Genomic DNA, 21,633 nt, shown 5'->3' on the forward strand with positions numbered 1-21,633 from the left:
CAAAAGGGAGAGAAAGGTTATCATTAGTCAACTACCAGGTACAAACGAAGATACTAGTTGGAAGATATGACCATGAGATGAACTGCAGGGCTGTTGTAAAAAGAAAAGCTAGAAGAAAAGATGATGTTTGTTAGTGAAAGGCTTCTCATCCTAGGATATAAAGTCACACAAGTTATGGCTGGAGACAAGCTACAGTATGTGCAACGTTTTCCAGCACATTAAACATTTCATTCCTATATCATCTTTAAACTGCTGACAAAATAATGTACTGGCCACTGTAAATGCAAAATAAATCCCTCCAAAAAAAATGCATGTCTGTTTTTTGAAACCCTGGACATATTTAGATGGATAACATTCATAGACAAACAGCAAAGAAGTTATTTTTGGCATATTTATTGACTGAGGGTGGGATTTGTTCAAACTTTTTAAACACAAATCAAAACTTGATTCCAGCTCGCTCGCCTACACACATTAAACATGACACGGTGCATGTTACGGACCAAACTCTTAAATGAGCTAAACAGCGCAGCAGCACATGAGATGACTGATGAACAGTCTGCCTAACGTGGAGTTTCTTCAGCGGACTCTGCATACACTGGGTCAGGGGAAGAGGCTAGAGACGGTAAATGAAAAATTGAGAGTTAAAAAAATGAGAGCAAAGAGGTTAGTCAGGGGGAGCTGCAGAGGAGGTGAAAGGGAGGTCTGTTTGAAAGAAGAAAAAAAAGAGTCAATATATCTGAAAATGTTTACATTTCATCAGTTTAATATTAAGTACTTTCACAGGAGGGATGAAACCCACAGCTGCTCTTAGGAGCCACTTGTAAACACCCTTTTAAGGCAGATTAACTCCAATAAGATGCCAGAAAGACTTTAAAATGGTGTTGAATTTCAACAACTCTCAAAGTACATTAAACCGAAACATTTTCGAATGGAAAGACTAGAGCCACTCCGTAACAGGATATTGGTTAATCTAAGAAAAGATGCAGAAAGATCTCAAACATTTTGGGGATTTTTACACTGTCTTACAGTCTAATAAAATTAAAGCTCATTTCAGCCAAATGAGAAAAAGGAAGACTCACACTGAATCCTTTGCATTCATCCAGTCTTTCCTTTCTTCACCCCTTTTGTTAGATAAGCTTTTACAATAAAATAAGATACAGTTAATTTCTCAGTTATAAATTAATATAATGTGGTCTATGTAACAGCCCCCATAAAAATGGTTGCCAGAGAAGACTTAAGATCCAGACTAGTGGAAAAAGGTTTCACTATTGATTTTTTTTTTTTATGTCAGAAATGAAAACTCTATTACCTCATAGTGTAAGCACAGGACATTTAGCCTTGTGCTTTTTATTTCCACTGTGGCTCCTAAATAAAACATATTTGTCTATGCTCATGATCTTCATGTTGATTTTTTTATTTAACAAGGCATGAATTTATCCTATTGTATGTTTTATTGACTCCCCATCACCTTCGTCAAACACAGTTATGTAAACATCTAAACTTAAAAAAATCTGATTATGACTAACACAATTAATATAGACATATGTACAATACAACAATCTCATTTTATTTTATTTTTTTGTTAATTTGGGGTTACCGTCCCTTTCAATGACTCAACTCTTCACCTTCAGCATCATTACCAATAATTTACATTAAATATCCTTTAATATAGTTCAACAACAGATTCTATATAATCCATACAAGTAAAAAGAAGACAGTAGTCACAGCATGTTTTTTTACACTTGGAAAAAAACACAGCAAGAGTTCAGTATGAGATTTGGATGGCGATACTTACTATAAGGAACACACTCATACTGGACCTCTAAGTACTTGTAGGTGCCGGGGCATGGATCAGGAAACACATCAGAGCCAGTGACAACCACACACTGCGTACGGTTGTTGCACCTAAAGAAAAAAAAAGATTGACCAGAGATTTCATCATGACTACCCTTAGCAAGAGTACTCGCCAAAAATAACATTAATAACACAGGAGGGGAAAAGTTCATTGCAGCGCTACAATTAAAATGGATGAAATCCCAGGCAGGGCTGTCTTATACGAATTCTAGTGTAAACCTTGGCAGAGAAAGGATTGAAAGCATTAAGAAAGAGTAAATGAATGTAAATTAATGTAATAATGAGTAACAGAGACAGAGCAGCTAAAGGCATGTTAAGAATTAGTGATGGTATTTCCTTTAACAACGTCTTCATACCGCTATTGAAAGGGAAGACATTCATTAAAACACACATGGCAGGTGGCTGTGGCATGCACTGGACCGGAATGGCGGCCTCTGGTGAACAGAGCAGCTCCGCCGCATGTGCGCAACAAGCACGGTGTGAATGTGTTATTTCTGCAGGAAGTGATTTCCCTATCAGTATATAAATGGAGTCCCGCAGTGAAATAACAGTATGATGTGTGTTCACGTATATGTGTGTGTGTGCATGGAGATGTTTCTGGCGGTGAAAAAAGTTCAAGTAAATGAAAGGGGAAGGGGGGGACTGGGTAGGAACAGCAGAGGACGGAGTTTGTGTAAATACTGTATAGGGTGAAATTGGCTCCGCTTCAATCAAGCTCTCTCGAGGCCGAGGGATTGAGAATAATGTCAGCAGTAACAGAGGCAAACAAGAAAAAAAATTGGCACCAAAATAGGACATTCAACAATTTGCAAGCCTGAGATAAATATTTCACAAGGTCAGTAGCAGTCATGCAAGTTGGACATACATTTCAACATTGGACATAACTTTCAAAGATCCATTAGTAATTCAAGAGGTTTTCTGTCGCTATAAAATAGGACTGAGCTGCACAGCATCCAAATTGAAAACCACACAAAGCTTTGACGGTGCACTTTCCGCTATGCAGGATGTTAAAATAATGAATCAAAAGACAAATGTGTGTACATTAACCAGACTTTACTTTTCAAACCTCACTCTATATCCTTTGTTAAAACTCTCCCTTTGATACTAATGGATTATTAAACATTATATGTGAATAAAAAAGGTGCAAAGTCCATTATGAAGTAAAAAAAAATGGCATCAATATTCCCTATGATGGTTTAACATCGTGGACAATATGGTGCCAGATGCATTTAAGAAATGTACTTTAATGGTTTGTCTGCAGTGAATGTACAGCGAGTTACGGGGGGGGGGGGGGGGGTCCACATCATTGATGGACAGAAGATGATAGTGAGGCTGCAAGGTAGAACATTTAATTCTGAGTCCATAGTCTACAAATCACACTGACTCATGCTACCTGGACTGGTAAGTAATAGCTGAAGTAGCAATAGTGTGCAGTATTCTTTTTTTAAATTCTACTTTCTCCATCATATCTCTGAGGAATTTTTACTTTTCATTTCATTTATTTGACTGATATAAAATAATTACAATTCCCACACTTCAAATATGCCAACCTTTATATTTAACCACATTTTTGGGTTTTTACTTATTTTCAGTGCAGGATTTTACAGAGGTGTATTGCTGGATTTAAATTTTTAAAAAATTATTATTAAACATGAAAAGTTTAATAAGAATAAGTCTAAAATGTATCAATTTTTCTTTGGTCTTTCTTATTTCTTAGGTGTCTGGAAATTTAGCAGCTTATACTCTATTGCGTTCATGAGCTACTTGTTAAATTTGCAACTCTGCTGTTAAGTGCTGGATGTGCAATGGGTTTATCACAGCTTTTTTTGCTAAAAACAGCTGCCGACCATCTGAAAAAAATGAACACTAATGGAACCTGTGAATTAAAACAGAAAACTGGTAAAAATCCTGCAAAACAGGATCATTTATAGCCAGAATGCTTGAAGTTGAGAGACACTAAAGGCACAGCTTCATTCCAAGTGTTCCCTTTTACACATGACAGATCATTTCATCCACATTAAGTATAAAAAGTATTGATTAGTGCAGCTTTAAAAAAGATCTAAATACTTCCTCCACCCTTGTTCCTTTTAAGTTGTAAAATTTCGCTCAATTCATTTCATCAATCATTTATTGTACTTTAATTTTTAAGCTTCAGCTTTCGAGAAAAGGGAGGATGCTGTTGCTAAGCATTTTGACATGGCTCCTCTGTTTGAAAGAGCTGCTGAAACTGCAGCATGTACTCGAAAATATTTTTTGAGCACATAGTCATGTCAGGGAAGTGTTGTCCTGCTTGCTTTTTATCTAACAGCTGCACTCCTGACTAGCTAAAAGATTTATTCTGTCAATTTTACTGGGTCAGGTAATAGGTGGCCCAGTGAAATGATGCAATGCAACTCAGCAAAACAAGCTTCCTGGTATTATCTTCTTGTGTATGAACAGGTTGTGTACCAGCACCAGTGGGGACAGAGAGGTGGAAGGATCAAGGCAAGAAGAGTGAGAGGCCAGGTATGCATCTATTTACACAGATGATAACCTGATTCTAACACAGGCCCAGTAACAACAGTTTCCTTCGGTTTTTTCATAAATTTTTCATCTAGTCACATATTTTGTCTGCAACCAGCATTTCACATGACAAAACCCTCCAATGCAGATGTTGAAATTATGTAGTTTGATTCCTGTCTGGGTGTTGTCATTGTGAAATTGGGCTGCTTTTGTTGCAATTTCCAAACCAACAAAAGTGCCACTTTGTGCAGCAGACTTCTCATTGTTCCCATCTCTGTGGTCTTGTTTAATATGTTTATTTATCTGTCTGTGTTGCTATTGGCTTTTGTTAATCTTCCCCATATGGGCAGTGCATTGTCTCCTTTAATGTGATGCAGTAAAAAAAAAAATCCTTGTTTTAGGTTGCTGCAGAGTAGTAGACGACTAATCAGGGTCTTCCGAAGCATGGTGAATACTCTAACATCCTTGGTTATCACATCAACCTTAATTATGGTCAGGAGCCCAATTCCTCTGATCTGAATCATTAGAATAATTGTGGTTAAGGGTTTGTGGTACAAAGTCTTCTCAAAGCTTTCCCTTACACAATGCCTCCAGGGGATCTTCCACGGAGATAAGTTTGAAGTGCAGCTCAGGCAAGTGAGACTCTGACATGTCAGCAGATGTGATGCACAATAAAGCAGGTTGCAGTCAATCCGAGGGGCATGGACGCCGTCAGCAGGGTGTTACTGCGTTAGGGAACTGAGACTGTGCTGTAAATTTAGAAAGACGTGATCTACTCCTGAGCTGTTTTATAGAGGTGCATCTCACAGGAGTAAATACAGAAGAGAATAGAGGCAGGAAAAAACCCAGAGGTGTAAGATGGTGGGCGATGATGTTCAAAAGCTCGCTTACAGGGGCCAGGTTAGGACAGGGCAGTGCATTCGACGATGAACTGCGCTGGTTACTATTTATGAATAGTTCATCCAGTGCCCTTTAAAAATACACACACCTCTAGGGGTAAGCAGAAGTCGAGTTGAAGTGTTGCTGTACTGTCGTTTGACAGCAGAACAGCATCCTGTGAGAGGGTAACTGGGATAAAAAGCATGATGATGGGCATTGCTCACTACCTGAGGCAAAGCCACTTCAATGCAGTACAAGTATTTGAACAAAGCAAGCCCAATGTTCCAGATAGGGAATTAAGAGGGTGTTCATGTGACTTGCAGTCTCTCTGTGGTACGCTGATTATCACTCAAACAGGAGCAACAAAACTGGGCTGGTGTGAAGAGCTGTAGCACATGGTTGTCAATTCCTGCCTGTCAAGAATTAGCCAGTGCCAAGTTTCATGTATTTGAAAATGCCACCTACATAATCTAGTCAATGAAGGAGCCAAAAGATTTAAAAGGTGCGACGTGTTGAGTAATTGTCCGTTGTGTAGGTGCCTGTAGGAGATTGTAAAACAGGATTTCTTATGTGTGGTAAAGTCACACACAGTTTAAAAAAAAAAAAAAAAAAAAAAGAAAAAAAAGAAAAAACATAGACCCCTTGAGGTCCATTCCTTGCCTCCCCAGCTCCTGGTTATATTTGTGAAATAAGATCCCTGGTCTCCCCAGCTTTTTACCTTTGTGATATAATCTTGTAGGCATCGGGGAGGTAGCAGTTGACGTTCTCCATCTGGAATGGGTCAGCGTCACAGATCTTGTCGTCAGTTCGGCCGTAGTTGGCTGTCTCAATCATAATGACATCACTCCCCGGGCAGCGGAGATCAATTGCATATCCTTCACATGAGAGCTCTCTCCTGACCAGCCCGAAAGGCAAGGCTGCACGGCTGAACCCTGTCAGAGGGCGAGACACACAAAGACAGAGGAAAAACTTAAGCAAATAAAATTAATGACTTAAAGGGATCACTGCTGCAATACAATAAGACCACACATCATGCTGTAAAAATCCACTGGCAAAAAAGTCAATAGGCAACAGCAGTCCAATGTTTACCGCAGTTTTAAACAGGCGGGCCATTACACACGATACAGGAATAGGGAAAGACAAAACAATTCATCTCTCCATCTCACTGTGGTCTTGAATGTTGGCTAAGACATCAACTCTAACTCACTGGAGACCAATGGTAACCTCATAAATTCTTGAGCAAATACAAAGGCTACAGAGCATCAGAACGGCCTCCACCTCCAGTTCAGCCAAACATATCTGGACTGAGAATAGTTTGTTCTACAGTCGAACAAGCCCCCCTCATTTGTTTCTTTTTCTTTACTTGCTCTGTAAAGTAAGATAGAGGAAAAAGGCTGAATCCTGGCAGAATGGAGTGTAATATAATCCATTTTACAGTGTCGGCGATCGAAGAGGGGACTGTCTGGAGTCCACACAGGAGGAAAAATCTATACATGGAACACAACAGATGGGAGCGCAGCCAAATAGCTCTACTTTGGGAGGAAATTAACTATTTCAATCAGTCCTGTCCTCTCTTTCGGCAAATTAGGATGAAAGAGTATTCAGTTGTGTTTCCTTTTTCTTTCAGAGTAATAAAATGTCATGTTGTGAATAGGATGTAACTTGTGAAAATCTGGTGAGGAAAAGAAAGAGATAGATCCATTATCGGGGGTTTAAATGATCCACAGAAAAAAATGTAACTGTCTGCAATTCTGAGAAAACAATTAGGTAAAATCTAAGTAGAACATGCAAATGTGTTCCATTTAAGAAGTGCAAGCAGAGCACTGCATGAACTGCCAATAATCGCCGTTGTTTGCAGCAATGGTGGGTCCCTGAGGGGGCAGCTACCATTTGTATTTTCTGCACTGCTCTCTCCTAATTAGCCCTCCTTTCAGCATGTTACCTTTTCCATGCTCCCATTGGCTCCCATGCATTGTCATGTACTAACACTTACCACCCCGGGTTCATTTTGCCCCCTCACTCTAATTATCCTCACACTTTTGACAGTCAGGAGCTGACGCAATTAGCATTGTTTGAGCGGCTCCAAGTTGAAGTGATTCCGGCTTGAAATTCCTCCCCTGAAACTCCGACCCACATGTCTGCAAGTCATTTTAGCCTGCTGCGCCTGGCTCAGTTATAATGATATTCTATGTCAGTCTGCACATGTCACACTGGCAAACAAAAAAAAAAAAAAAACTCAGACATCTGTGAAACATACATAGTTGAAAATCTAATGTGGAAGTCATCGCATATTAGGAGAAACTCCTGCATATACTAGTTGTAGTAGAAGTATAACAAAATGTGAAACTAATGGTATAAATTCTCTGGCATTCAGCCACTAGACATTTCATTATAGTACCATGATCTATCTAATGGCCAGTAGATTCTGCTTAGCTGGACTGTTTATCACCTCATTAGGAGACGTCAGGGTAGCCAAACCATAAGTGGAGGCCTGTGAGGTCACTCCATCTATTCCAATAACCAATACAATTACCCAAACCTTTCAGAAAACCTGTCCAGAGTGGTGGATGATAAAACACAGAGGGAAGTCGCCGGCTTTACTGCAAAGACTAATGATCATCCCGCCTGCCATTTCTCATGGAAGGAGTGACGGGTTTATCACGGCCGCTACATAGAGCAGACAGAAAGAATGCATTTCATAGGGTTTTGAAATTTTGAACTGAGACAACCTCTTGGTGAAAGAAAAAAAAAAAAAACTGATGGACACACAAACGAACACCATCTGCCTTTGTATCCTCCTTTCCATTGGAGACTCCCACCATTTATCATGGCACTATGATGTGATGGCATGCTGCTGTCAACAGACGGCTAGCAATTGATTAGACTTGTGCCTCACCAACCTCCTCCTTTTCACTCACCCATATAGATCACTTTGGTCATAGGCTAACACTACATCAATTAGGGGGAGTATCTAGACAGTACTGGTGGCCTAAAGAACAAATTGCTTCTTTTCCAAACTGTGGATAGTCTTGGACTCATTAATGACTGTCTTGTCAGCTTGTAATTGGGCAAGTAATGACAAATCTGTCGAAAAGGTTAATATATATATATATATATATATATATATATATATATATATATATATATATATATATATATATATATTAATAAAGGAGCTTTTTGCTCTGTATGAAGAAGAGAAGAACAGAATTCAAAAGAAAATAGTCTTAGTTGATTTAACTGGATGTTGCATAAAATATCATGATTTAAGCCAAGAAAGAAAACCTAGTGACAACAAAAGTTTCTGGATCTTGGTATTTTTCTGTGTTGATTTTTTTTTTTCTTTTTTGGTTTAAACTAGTTATGCGAGATCGTGGAAATAGCAGATTGTTTGTGTGCACAAATGTCAATGTCTTACAGAGGTATGAAAAGCTTTTCATCTTGCGTGCTGTGCTTTGTTTGACTGCTCAACTTTGCAGCAGTCGAAGACTGCGACAGAAGGGCACCAGCTGCAGAGAAAATGGTGTCAAGAAAAATGGAGGAAAAATCCATAGCACAAATCGTGTGTGAGTGTAAGAAAAGGCAAGGCTGCTCAGTCTTTATCAGTATGTCTGATTAACATTAAATTACACAATCAGTCAGGGAATTAAAAACGCTCTATATAGAACATTTAGTCAAATCGCCATGGTAACCACTTTGACTTAGCTATAATTGGCTGTGATCCCTATTCCTGGCCTTGTTGACACAATGCCTTATCATGCATTCTGGTCAGTGAGTGACTGTGAGGGAAGTAGCTTTTCAAATTCCTCCCCCTGACCTGCTTGCTAAGCCTTCTATTGAGCTCAAGAGAGCAAAGCAAAGGCCAGGACCGATTCTCAATATGATGCATTCTGGGAGTTTTCCTTCTTCTCCAGTTGACAGCCTATAATTCACTAGTGACAATCCCACCTCATAATACATATTTTGTTTTCTATCAACACCCTTGAAATTGGAAGTGGCACTGTGGCTCAGATGGGTGCATCTGAAACCATCCACGGAGTTACAGTCTGTGGCTTTTAAAACCCTAGAGATGAAATGAAAGATAATGGAGGTTTGGTGTTGAAATATTGCCATTTGGCACCTGGAAGCACCAGACCATAACACACATGTTGAACTTCATCTTTGCTTGAGAGCACAGTTGTGACCAACCTTTAACCCTACTAACTCTACTGTGTCAAGACATTGGACTGTGGGAGAAAAAACTGGAGGAATGTTTGATCAGCCTAAAAAAAAAAAAAAATGGGCCATTTTTGGAGGGTAGACAGAGTGGCGAGGGCTGGCACAGACAGAGAGCAAAGGCGTTGGTTGACGCTTGTCATCCTCCATTAAGGTTCTTTTGATTGGCCTTTGAAACGGTCCTGGAAACGGCAAACAGCTGCATGCAAATGGCCCTGTTTCCCCACGGCTGGCCCCCATTGTTCTGGGCTTGGGTTTGACAGGGACGCTTTCTCTGCAGCATAAAGGAGGGTGTAGCCTTTAGTCAAATAAGAGTGCCCCCACCATGGTCACAGCAGGAGCACTTGAAGATTGTTTGTCTTTTTATGTTGTTTTATTCCTGATATTACTGGTAGCCAACATCTTTGGAAGAAAGAGCAGATCTTAAGAGTCAAGCTTTTCCTCCAACAGCAGGGGATGCCTCTATAATCCAATATCCGGAGTGGTCATCGCATGTTTTCTCTGGTGAGGTAAAGATTTTCAATGGGAACACATAAAGTTGGGTAAAAACAAAATTAAAAACATATTTGAATTCTTAATATCAAGGAACAAAGCGTCATCAGAGTTTTGTCTCTTTTTCCAGCCTCTTTGATCTTTATTGTAGTTCTTGTAATCTGTTCAGTGTTACATTCTGATTCATGGCCAAAGGAAAAAAAATATGGCTTAAAAAGAAAAGAAAACACAAGACTGATGTAAACCTTTTATGTATTAAACTGAACACTACGTTACCCATGTACTTGTTTCTTCCCTGACAGACTAAATATTCTAAATAGTGTAGGAATGATTCCGTTTCCATTTGCGCATCCTTAAATTTGTGATGTAACCATTGTTCCTGCATAAAATGTGCAACACAAGCTCCCAAATGCAGCGCATGACCTCCTATCAGACGTGAAAGATACACAAAGGTGGCAGATTAGAAAGGAGATTTGGGATTCGCAAAAAATAACACCTGCTTTTCGAGTACAGACAACACCCAAAAACTCTTCACTACGCCGTGACAGCTCATATTTCATTTCAGCTGTCGAAATGCGGTGAAACACTGAAAATCTAGTTGGACATATGGCACCATATCCCATGACACTTTAGTCCCAGCTCTGGTCCACCTTGCTGGGAATTGTTTCTAAAGACAGTGTCAGACAAGACCACAAACCCCGGGGCTACACCCGCCTTTCCCAGACTGCTGCTATCAGACACTCTTGATTCCGATATAAGTATTCTAAAATAGCACTGGCAACATAGAACTCAGTCCATTTGTGGTTACATGAAGCGCTCTAACTCGTATCCCTTTTCTCTTTCTTGTGATACATGAATTCAGTGTTGCCACTTCAAATTCCAACCCACCATTTGTATTCATTGCCACTGCCTCTTCTCTAATTCATCTTGTGAATATTTTCTTGACTTGGAAAAAAAAAAAAGCAGTGGGAGGGAGAAGAGGATAACATGCACCATAGCATCACAAGTGTAAAAGTAAAAGGAAGGCTTTGTCATATTGCAGCGGCTAGACATGACAGACCCTGCTGTCTCCTTGTAACTCTTCAGGTGGGTCCATTTGCGCACAGTTGAAGTTCCTATTATGCTTTGTGCATGAGTGTTACATTTTATCTTTAACTTTAGAACAAAAAGCAAAGAAAAAAGCCATTACTTTTATCTGGCTCTTATTGTTTTCATTGCCGTCATTTATTCTGATTTAAATACAATTCTAACACTTCACCCCAAGTGCTACTAGCAACCAGCAAGTAAAGCAAACCATAAAAATTCAACAAAACATAAAGAAAAGGGTAGCAGGCCTCTTTGGAAAGAATAGTTATGATTGTGAAAAAAGACCAACAAGACAAACCACTTCTTCAAGTATTTCACCTACATGGACCATTTTGTTTTCAATGTCCAGAAACCATTCTCTGAAACTGCACAACACATAGAGTATGTTTAAGTTTTGCCGCAACCAATGCATAGTAGACACAGTGGATTATTTTGCTTCCACTGAACAGTCCACTCAGCTGCAGAAGACTGCCAATGAAGAATTTCTCTCATGGGAATGAGAACTAAAGAAAAAAGCACAAAGTGGAGGCTGTAATGACTGTGTCTTAATTTGGCTGCTAGAATCAAGGTTTTCTCCTCTGTCGATTGGCTGGATGATCCCTGACCCTCTGGGTGCACATCAAAGAAAACCGGCAACGGAAGAGGGGAGCATCATTATATTACTAATGCATATAATCCTCTAAATGCAAAGAAGGTCAGTGCTTAATATGAGTCATGACAGGAATAATTCAGTTGAAAAGACATGACCAGATCTAATGTCTTCTTTTGTAAAGTCTGGTGGACACATCACTTGGATTAAAGAAAAGTATAATTTGACAACTTGTGTGTGTATACACAGAAAACAACCCTTTAGTAATGACACAAATAGCTGTCACTGAGGCTAAACATTTGCAGAAAAAGAAATGTTTGAATGTTTGGAAGATGAAAAAACCTATATGCTCTCAGGAGAGTGCCTTTTTGACAGAATTAGTTCATTTCTTGTTCAATGTCGAATGTATTGTTGCATCTCTTTATGCATGGGAGTTGATGAAACATGCAGAAAGAGGTGTGTTAAAGAAACTCTCCCAGGTGTAGCAGAGTTTTAGCTTCACAGGTCTGATCTACCCTGAGTGATGCTTAACTCCCCTTAAAGCCCATATTTTACCCTTGCACTTAAAGCCCAGCTGGATTTTCCGCTCAAGAAAATGTCTCAGAATAAGTCAGGTGCCTCCCTAAGGGTGGGGATGGAGAGGAAAAAGGGGGTAGGATAAAGCTGAGGACTAGAATGAGGGGGAGGAGAAGGAGGATGTGGGTTTTTCCTCCATCACATGCCTGTGTTTCTGTTCTTGTTTGCTGGGGCAGAGTCTCCCCATTTCACCCGGTTAATCAACCCCCCACCCTCCACCCAGCCCTGCCTGTACAGAGCCTCACCCAGGAGGCTTATGCAGTACGTCACGCCGACAGGGTGTCAGGAGAAGCTGCAACTGGAACACGGATTACATGAATAATGAGTCAGAGACTACAAGGATGGCTAGAAACAGAGATCGGGGCCTTGTGACGATAGAGAACAGACAATGCTGATAACAGACACAGGCTTTATCTTCATGCAGATGTAAAGTCAGCAGTGTCCTTAACACAGTCACATTATCACTTTCAATAGGCCTACGTTGATTTCAACTTTTCGCTTTTACACAATGGAGACAAACCTGAGTGCTGCAGTTCAGAATCTCTTATAATGATGGTGATTACAGCACTGTCTTTGCAATATCTGCATGTTCCAAACACAACCCATTTTACCAGTTTTAGCTAGTAACGGTACAAATGAAAAAAGAAACAAACAGCCTTTCATGTTGCCTCTTTCATTCTGACATACGTTTTTCATCTACTGTACGTCATTACACATTAAAATGCAATTTTTAATGCAATTAAAGCAGATTCTGTGCTGGCTTACATTAATGGCCGATACTTATCTGTAATGTCTTCGGGACACATCCTGAGCTCCTGCTAACTATATTCATCCAGCTTTAACCACTTTTGCAGAATGGATACACAACAGGACTGAACATGTAAGCATTTAAAAGTTGTTGGTTACACCCAGTGTTGGGAAAGTTACTTTTGAAATACAATAGACATAATAAAATACAGATTAGTAGCTACCCTGCTAAAATATAATAACTGATGAAGCTGTTTAGTTACTTCAAAGTAATTGAAGTTATTATATTTGATAGATCATCATTACTCCTTTGACATATGGTTTTAACTGGGTAATAAAAAGTCCTAAAACATGTATTTAAACCGCGCACAATAAAATCAGGCTCAAACAATGACATCTTTGTAACCACAGAGATTTTGATTAGTGATTGTACTGTTATTACACATTTATCTGATCACAATTAAAATAATTTTGTGAGTTGTACCTCCTAAACACTGGTTACACCTATTTTTTATATTTATATTCTGGCCCAGTTCAGACCTTACATTGACATGCAGCCAGAGTGTTCACGTGGACACCTCCAATGTGAGGTGTGAAAATGCTAAGGGCGTTCCGAGATCTGTTCACTCAGAACACATTAAGAGCTGGTCTGGGACACATATGTCTACATTCTTTAGCAGCGTGAACATGAATGTGTCCTGGAATGGATACACAGATGTCATCTGTGTACATTGATCTCAGCACAGAACAACCAATGGTGTCCTACTAGTTTTTTTTGTTTTTTTTGTTTTTTTTAAAGGTGTGATTTTTTTCAAAAAGCCCCTGAAGATAAAGTATATTACAGGAGCATGTGTGTGGTGGTGCATCAAAATGATACTCCAGAACTTTCCGCAGAATCAATCATCACTAAAGTGTATGTCAAACAAGAGAAGCCGACAAAAGAAATGGAATTGTCTAAAATGTCATATTGATATTTTAGGGGTATTGATTGATTCACACAATCACTTCATGCAGAAAATATTCTAGCCAAAAAACTGCCAGCAGCCCTTGAACCACTGTGAATCATATTTGCAAAGAAGCATTTCCTCTCCAGCCTGTAAAAACATAAAATGAAAGTGTGCGCTATGTTTTAAGCTACAGTTGAGTTTAATCATTTGCATATAGAGCGGGGAAATAAGATCCAATCAAAAATGATCACTCAAGATACATTTGTAGACACGCTCTAATTCCAGGTGTGAAGAGGCATTCTTCGAGCTGGCCGCAGCCGTGATCAGATCACTCAGGATGCATTTTAACATAAAACGACTGAACTGAACAAGGCCTCAGAGTTTATACAGAGAAACGTGCCGCTAGCTCACTGCGTATCCACTCACATACTGTATAATGTACCAGGGGAGCCTACAAGGACTTTAATGCACAGTAGCTCTGAGCTCTTTCAAAGACCGTACAGTGGCTTTCTCAAAGATTTACCAGGATAGTCAGCGAAAAAAATATCCAGGTACATTCCTTGGCAATAACCTCTAGCTATCTCTGGAACACTGACCACTTTGATTGACTTGAGCGTGATGACCTTGCCCCATTTCCTTTCACCAGCATTCCGGTCAATGCGAGTACAAAACAGGAGCAGTGATAAGAGATGCACAGATGGGGAGATCTTGATGACAGACAGTTTCCTGCCCCTCATCTTCGATGAGGCCATTGTGCCTTGCACACTCAATGGGGGTATGCGCTACAAGAGGGGTTCAATACTGATAGCGTAAAGCAAACAAAAACGCTCTTTGTGCTTCACTGTTTCTCTGACTTTTTTCATGCTGCGTACTTATTCAATTTCCTGCACGGCAGGAGAGGGCTTCCTTATCTTAGACTGTTTATACCTGCAAATCGACTGGTGGCCTTTTGTTTGCAGGTGACCCACCCTGAGGTGACATTTAATTCCTGGACACAAAAATGTGTGGTCATGCTCTATGGCACAGACTCTAAGCCTGAGAAGATTACTAATACAGTGAATGCAACATATCTGCATTCATGGCTTGTAGTGGAGCTAGTCGACAGACGCAGAGAAAAGCCCCAACACACATCATTACACTGATTGAATCATATGTGACTGTTACCCATGCGAAAGTGAGTGAAATGAGCAAGAAGCCACGGGAAGGTGAAACACATTGAAACCATTTTAAAATTATATTCAAACATCAGCCCCTTTATGTTATTTTCTCCTCCTGTGAATTAATAGGATACATCAGAAACTCTGTGCACACTCTAGAACACACACTTGAGTCACAACAAGCACACAAAAGCACATTTACTGAATCCATCATAATTTCTTTTATTGATTGCCATCCTTTCCCCGCTGTCAACTTTAGTTTTAACACCAACATCTACTGTGTAAATTATAACTAACAGCAACAAAAATGTGAGACCTGAGCTGTTATGACATTTCTGATATGAAGTGAGGAAGACAGGTAGAGACAAATGCATCATTTTGGACAATTTTCATGCTGAGTAAATATAATTGCAGCCTCTCTTTCTGCTCTTTTTCTAATAATAAGTGGGTTTTTGTTCAGCTGGCCTTCATGTTCTTTTAGAGACATGATGTGTCTCCAAAATCTGTTCCCCTTAACATATTAATGCTTAAAATGTACGTCACGATTAAGAGGAAAGTAGCTGTGGCAATGCTAAAAAAAAAAAAAAAAAAAAAATCACTGCCGCATTTATTTAACAGGCTCACAATCTGCTTTTATTATCTTACCACAATATCCCTGTAGTGCTAAATGTTATATTCCTCCTTTTCTTTTAGCACATTTGTTTAGCTCTTGTACTTTTTGTTCAAGTGAAATTACTTCCGACATGCCTCCGAGCTATTTTTAAGTATTGGGTGAACATTTAACCACACCAGAATCCGACAGGTTCTTGTTGCCTGCTTCAGCACTTTTGTCTCTGATCCAAACCTGATTTATGTTGTTGGCAAACACCTTCCTACACACAAAGAAAAGAAAAGTCTACGCTGTTCTATAGTGTAGACTTGATTTTACTTGAAAGCCTCCTGCTTCCTCTCAAGATTAAATGCATTACTTTGTTATGACAGCTGAACCCTCCTGTAAAGCAGTGACTTACACGGAGCAAATCCGAAAGTTTAGATTTAGGAGGCATACTACTTGGTTGTACTGTGACTGTAAGCCGGACTCATCTATTATTTGAATTAGGCTGCCTCTAGAAAAAAACAAGTGTAGACAGCATTTAAGAAACGAAAGAGCGAGGAGGGCATCTGGCCCAGTGTTTATACAACTTGTTACCATAAGGGGTGTGAATTGAATGGCTCGGCAATGCTGCAAGCAAGTGAGATTTAAGGCATGCTTAACAAATGAAATCAAACTGTCAGAAACTGTGGCTCCTTGCTCATTAATTTTAGTGTTCCTTCATCAGCTAGCCATATAACAGCGACTTTTACAATCATGTCTAATCACACAATAAAAGCACACACCTCTCTCCTAAAGGAAAAGAGACTTACTCTCACATATTGCATGGAAATATTCTTGCTGCTTTTGCTTTACCAAAAACGCACTCAGGAAATCGCTGTTGCAATAAATCTAGGATGACCCTATCAAGGGTGATATTGTATTTCATTTCCTCTGAGTGAAATACTGATCCTGGAGATTCATATAACTCTGGTTCATTTCAATTTCATGTTCTCTTATGATTCCAAATTTTCCAGATTTTCAGCTATTATTAAAACAGCATACTGTTACACAACAAATATATATTTTATGATGCAGCGAGTGCACATAAACTACAAATCTGCTCAGTGCTCAGTTTATATGGGAAATTGCTGATGTAACTCTATAGGTAAGTAGAAAAAACATGTAAAGATGAAAAATATGATGATTTATGTGGTTCAATATGACTCCCAATCTGCAGGCATGTCCATTTAATCCAGATGATGAACCCCTGCCTTATTTCTCCAAATACTTCCAGTTGGGTTGAATTTCAATGTGATACTGATATATTACATTTTTTTTCCTCTATGCTTGTTCTCACTACACAGATTGACCAGTCATCTGTGAATCTCCCATGGTTTAGCTGATAATTCATGATCGCCCTGCCATAGACCCGCAGCATTCAATATGAATTATAAAATGGCAAGCCAAGCATATCAATGGATGACAGACTGGATGTGTATGGCCCGAGGCCAGAGAGGAGTTAGAGCACAATAGCTTCCCCATTCAGTCAACCCCAGGACTGGAAATACCAGTGTGGCACAAAGGAGGGGGGGCTCCGTCAGCACAATGTATGGCACTGCTTGAGATAAATGTTGTGCTGAGACATGTTGTTAACCTTTATAACCTTTTAGGAAGAAACACAAGCATGCTGGTATGTTGAACTGGAGCATATTTCCCAATCAAGAAAATCACCCTTAAAGAGAGCGAGAGCAATAAGGGCTCATATTGCACAAAATCAACAAAAATAACTGAGTAGGAAATCTTTTTTTAGATGCCTATTGTTCATTTTGCATTTTTTTCCATATATAATGCTGGTGCTTGATTTTTAAACACTGCATATTAAAGTCTCTTGTTAACACAAGCTGAAACTGAAACAAACACAGCCTCTTACTGTGATCAGTCAGATATGACAGAGCTATCAAACAAAAAACACTTAATCATTATATATCCCTTTCATGCAATATTTAGACACAAAGGCTGATGTGCAGCTCTCCTTTTGGCATTTAAACACGGGAGCCAACTAAAATGTTGACACTGACTACACGACATAATCCCCTAAATCTGGCTTTCTCTACTTTAAAGACTTGAATAACAGCTTTTATTCAGTCACAGCAGGTATGTGCCTGTGCACTCACCCCACCTTTGCGGGTTGCTCCTTTTGAATCTGGCTGTCTTCTTTCATATCTGCAGACTGGGCGGTCTGAAACATCTAAAACAAAACTGATACCTGCGTGACCTAGTTTACTTTTGCAGGAGCGTCATTTTATAGATCTGTTATATAATGGCACAAGGATGTGGATGAAATGGAGCACAAATAATGAGAGCTAGGCATATCTCATACAGAAAATATAAAAAAAAGGCATAGTGTGAGTTTTTCTTAACAATATTTTGAAAAGATGTCAAAACATTTGACATAATTAAATGGAATAACACTTCAGTGTAAATACTAAAATAAACAGTGTGAGAGAAGATTAACCCAGATTTCCCTTCAAATTCTGAGCAAGTCTGTCAATATCTCAACTCGGGTTCATTTCTCCCACTGGTCAGAGAAGTCAAACCAGAAGAGAGAGTTCAACGTCAATGAGCATTTCAAAGCGTGGGGAATGTTTTGGGTGAAAACGATAACCTGATTATCCTTTCTCCTGGTGAGAGACAGGAGGTAATTATCAGGTGGAGTTTGCATGGCAGGGACTCGGGTGGAAACACAGATCATAAGACCGGGGACGCAGGCCCTCAGGGCTGGACAGGCTGAAGGTGAGTGGCATGTGGATAGAATCAGATACTTATTTTCAGCGGGAGCCACACACACACATTCCTTTATTGATGGATGGGCAAATATGCATTCTTACGGATGAGGGTCCTCGCATCAACTGAAACCCAAAACCATGACTTTCTGCATACCAAAGAAGTATTCCTCGCTAAGATATTCAACAGGACTATGCAGCTCAGTCTAAGCCAGGCCAAATCAAAGACCTTTCCTTCAAATGCCTCAGTAAGATTTTTAAGCAATAATGCTAATCTACAAAAAAAAAAACAAAAAAACAAAACTTGAAGACTGCTGGGATAGCCTGGTCCATAGCAATCCATCTTTGTTAACAAATTGTATACCGCAGCCGGATCTAAAATAAAACTGGAAGAGAAATCTATCACAGAACATAACAGCGAGAAGGAAAAAAAAGACAAAATCCAAATTGAATAGGAAGCTCCCCAAAATAATGTGCCTCAACAGCTATCTGTAATCAATGCCTGGCACACAAGCATGTGATTTTGGGTTACTTTGTTTCCCTGTACAATGTGACTGAAAAGGGAAAAATCTAATCATCATCATTAAGCAGACATACCAGCATAGTGGTTTTGATGGGCACGTAACAGAAGGGAGTGTTTTGTGACAATACTTGTAATTACAGCCAAATGGACTAATCAAAAGTGGGAGAAGGAACCAGAAAAGAGCCATGGGATGTCATTGCAGACAATTAAAAACACTGACATTCTTTCCCAGTTCCTGCACCTGGCACTCATTCAAGTGCCATACCTCTGATGGTTCCAGGTATACTATGCTGTTCACCATGATCTGATTTAGGTAAAAATTAAAAATGTATCTATTCTCAGAGGCATCAATCTGACAGAGAACACAGAGTTATGAAGCTCATTGTACAGAAAAGGAGCAGTTATGAACCTTTAGGGCAAGGACTCTGACATTTTGTTTGAGAGTTGTTCTGGAAGTAAAGAAAAGTGTCAGTTAAAGTGTCGATAGGCTGTGAGGAGTCTTCAATGAGTTCTGTGTCTGAAACACCTTTTTCATGCTCCAAGGGTAAAACCACTGAAGAAGAACTCCACAACCTTGCTACATAACAGCTCTTCATTTCTTTTTTGTTGCAGTAACAATGTGTGCTAATACATTCAACAGATTCATACGCTGCATAATAGGTAGATTCTTCAAGGGTTGACCGGAATTACATTAATAATGCTTTCTGCCATAAAACTCCATGGTAACTCACCTTGTGAACAGTGAACGCATAAGAGAAGGAGCAGGAGGCAGTGGAACACTGGACACCTCCACAGTGCAGAGGCCATTGTGTGCTGTATGCAAACGATCCAGGAGCCTGATGGCTAATAATAGTGGTTCGATGTGTAGCAGAGGAAGAGTGGAAACCTGGAGTAATGTCAAGGATCAGTAGTTCTCAGAGAAGCATCACCAGTCATCTTCTCATCTGGAAAAAAAAATCAAAGAAAGACATTAGAAAACCTGGATGTGCCCCATCGTCCTCATCATCACTTCTTTGACTTTGCCATGTTGTGTGTGTTTTTTTTTTTTTTTTATCTCACTCCTACACATGGGCATACAGGACTTGTGTGAGGGGCTAATGTTGTCAAACCCTTGAAACATAATGCAGCCCATAAAAAACATCCTGGTAGCTGTTTGAATGAGTAAATAAAGGGATTTTCAGAACACGTTTCAGATAAATATTAAAACTTTGTTCTTGAATGTTTGTGTCTAACTGAAAGGGCAACGACAGGAAACAAAGCAGATACGGTGCGTGGTGCTTGGCACTTATTCATCGCTCAGCAGCGTGTTGTAACTGAATGTTTACACTGCCTCATTCTCCCACTCTTCCCTGTTCCACCTTCCCCATTTACTCCCAGATCCCCACGGGAGAAAGCTTGTCGCTCCAGCAACACATTCACACAGGACGCCATTAGAGACACAGCTGCTTTGTGAGCTACTTTTGTCTCCTTCCTTATCAAGAGGGTGGCAAAAACAGTCCTTTGTCAGGAAAAGCAGCAAAAGGTTAGAGTCTGAGACAGACTAACACAGCAGACAGATAAGCCGCTTACTGAAGTCAAATACTGAGGAGGAATATGTTGTGTCATATGTTAAATGCCACACAAACACTGCACTTAAACTGACATATAGATGCCTACACAAGCATATACGCAGCAGATATGCACCTGCGTCACTGTAGAAACACAAGCAGAGAAATCATCCAACAACAAATAAAGGCAGGCACACGCATACACCCAAATGCACACACTGAGGTAGAGTGTATCTTGTTTATTCCCATGTAACTGTCATCCAGTGTGTCCCCAATGCACACACATGAATGCACATTGTACACCGGTTTGGTCACTTGGTAGCCGTCGCTATGCAGAGGAGGAGAGTGAATGCTTCCCTTTTCTGAATGCGCTCCTCCACAGCCACCCGTCAACTACCCTGATTATTTTATAATGAACCTAAATTTGAGCAGCAGAGCAGTCAGCTCTGATCGCTCTCTAGGCCTCACTAATGCGCTTGGATATTTTTGGCAACATGAAAACCCACAAAACATGGCGAGCTTTCACATTAGCACACTGAGTAATAATTTAAGTCACTATTGGATCCACTCAATATATGACCAACGCCTGGTCAGGGTATTGCAGTTGAATAAAAGCCCATTGGATCTCCACCTACCCTGATGCAGCCTCAAGTATTTATTTTCTTTTGAGGTCACCCTGGCTGAGCAGTTGTGCAGCATAGTTTTTTGCCAGAGAAACACACATGGAGCTACCTTATAATTTATCTGTTAAAGTTGGGTGGTTTTATAGGAATTGCAGTTTTATTTGTCTTCCAGTTGTTTATCTGCCAGTGGCGCCGAACCAGATCAGATAAGACTAAACTGGAGGGTACTCGCTCCCCTGCACGGGAAGTCTCACTTTGCGCTTGCTGTGGATGTTGTTGCTCATAACCTTAAGTTTTCTAACAACGCTGCATCAACTTCAGTATTGGGCTGAGACCCAACATATCTCCAGGGATGCATATGACTTTTTCCTCCCTAAGCGCTCAGCCATTTATCATCCCCAAATATGAGGCCTGGGGCCATGGGGTAACCATAATGGTGGTTGACAGGAGGAGATTGGAAACTATTGGGGGTACGTCCCCCTGCCCCTCTGGCCTGCTGGGCTTGCTGAGCCTCTGAGCCCCTCCAGACACAAGGGGGT

General features: G+C 40.0%; 1 protein-coding gene across 9 annotated transcripts in view; it reads right to left on the reverse strand.

Moving 5' to 3' along the window:
* The window catches only part of adgrl2b.1 (adhesion G protein-coupled receptor L2b, tandem duplicate 1), a 76,686-nt gene that overhangs the window by 38,190 nt on the left and 16,863 nt on the right, over positions 1–21,633 (reverse strand). For all 9 annotated transcript variants that reach the window (XM_030160859.1, XM_030160857.1, XM_030160858.1 and 6 more), the window contains exons 2-4: positions 19,656–19,868; positions 5,954–6,167; positions 1,796–1,905 (exon numbers count right to left, since the gene is read on the reverse strand). In XM_030160859.1, coding sequence (XP_030016719.1) covers positions 1,796–1,905; positions 5,954–6,167; positions 19,656–19,731 — 400 coding nt within the window. In that variant the 5' untranslated portion in view covers positions 19,732–19,868. The remainder of the gene's footprint in view (positions 1–1,795; positions 1,906–5,953; positions 6,168–19,655; positions 19,869–21,633) is intronic.

The sequence above is a fragment of the Sphaeramia orbicularis genome, chromosome 17, assembly GCF_902148855.1.
Source record: "Sphaeramia orbicularis chromosome 17, fSphaOr1.1, whole genome shotgun sequence".
Classification (NCBI taxonomy): domain Eukaryota; kingdom Metazoa; phylum Chordata; class Actinopteri; order Kurtiformes; family Apogonidae; genus Sphaeramia; species Sphaeramia orbicularis.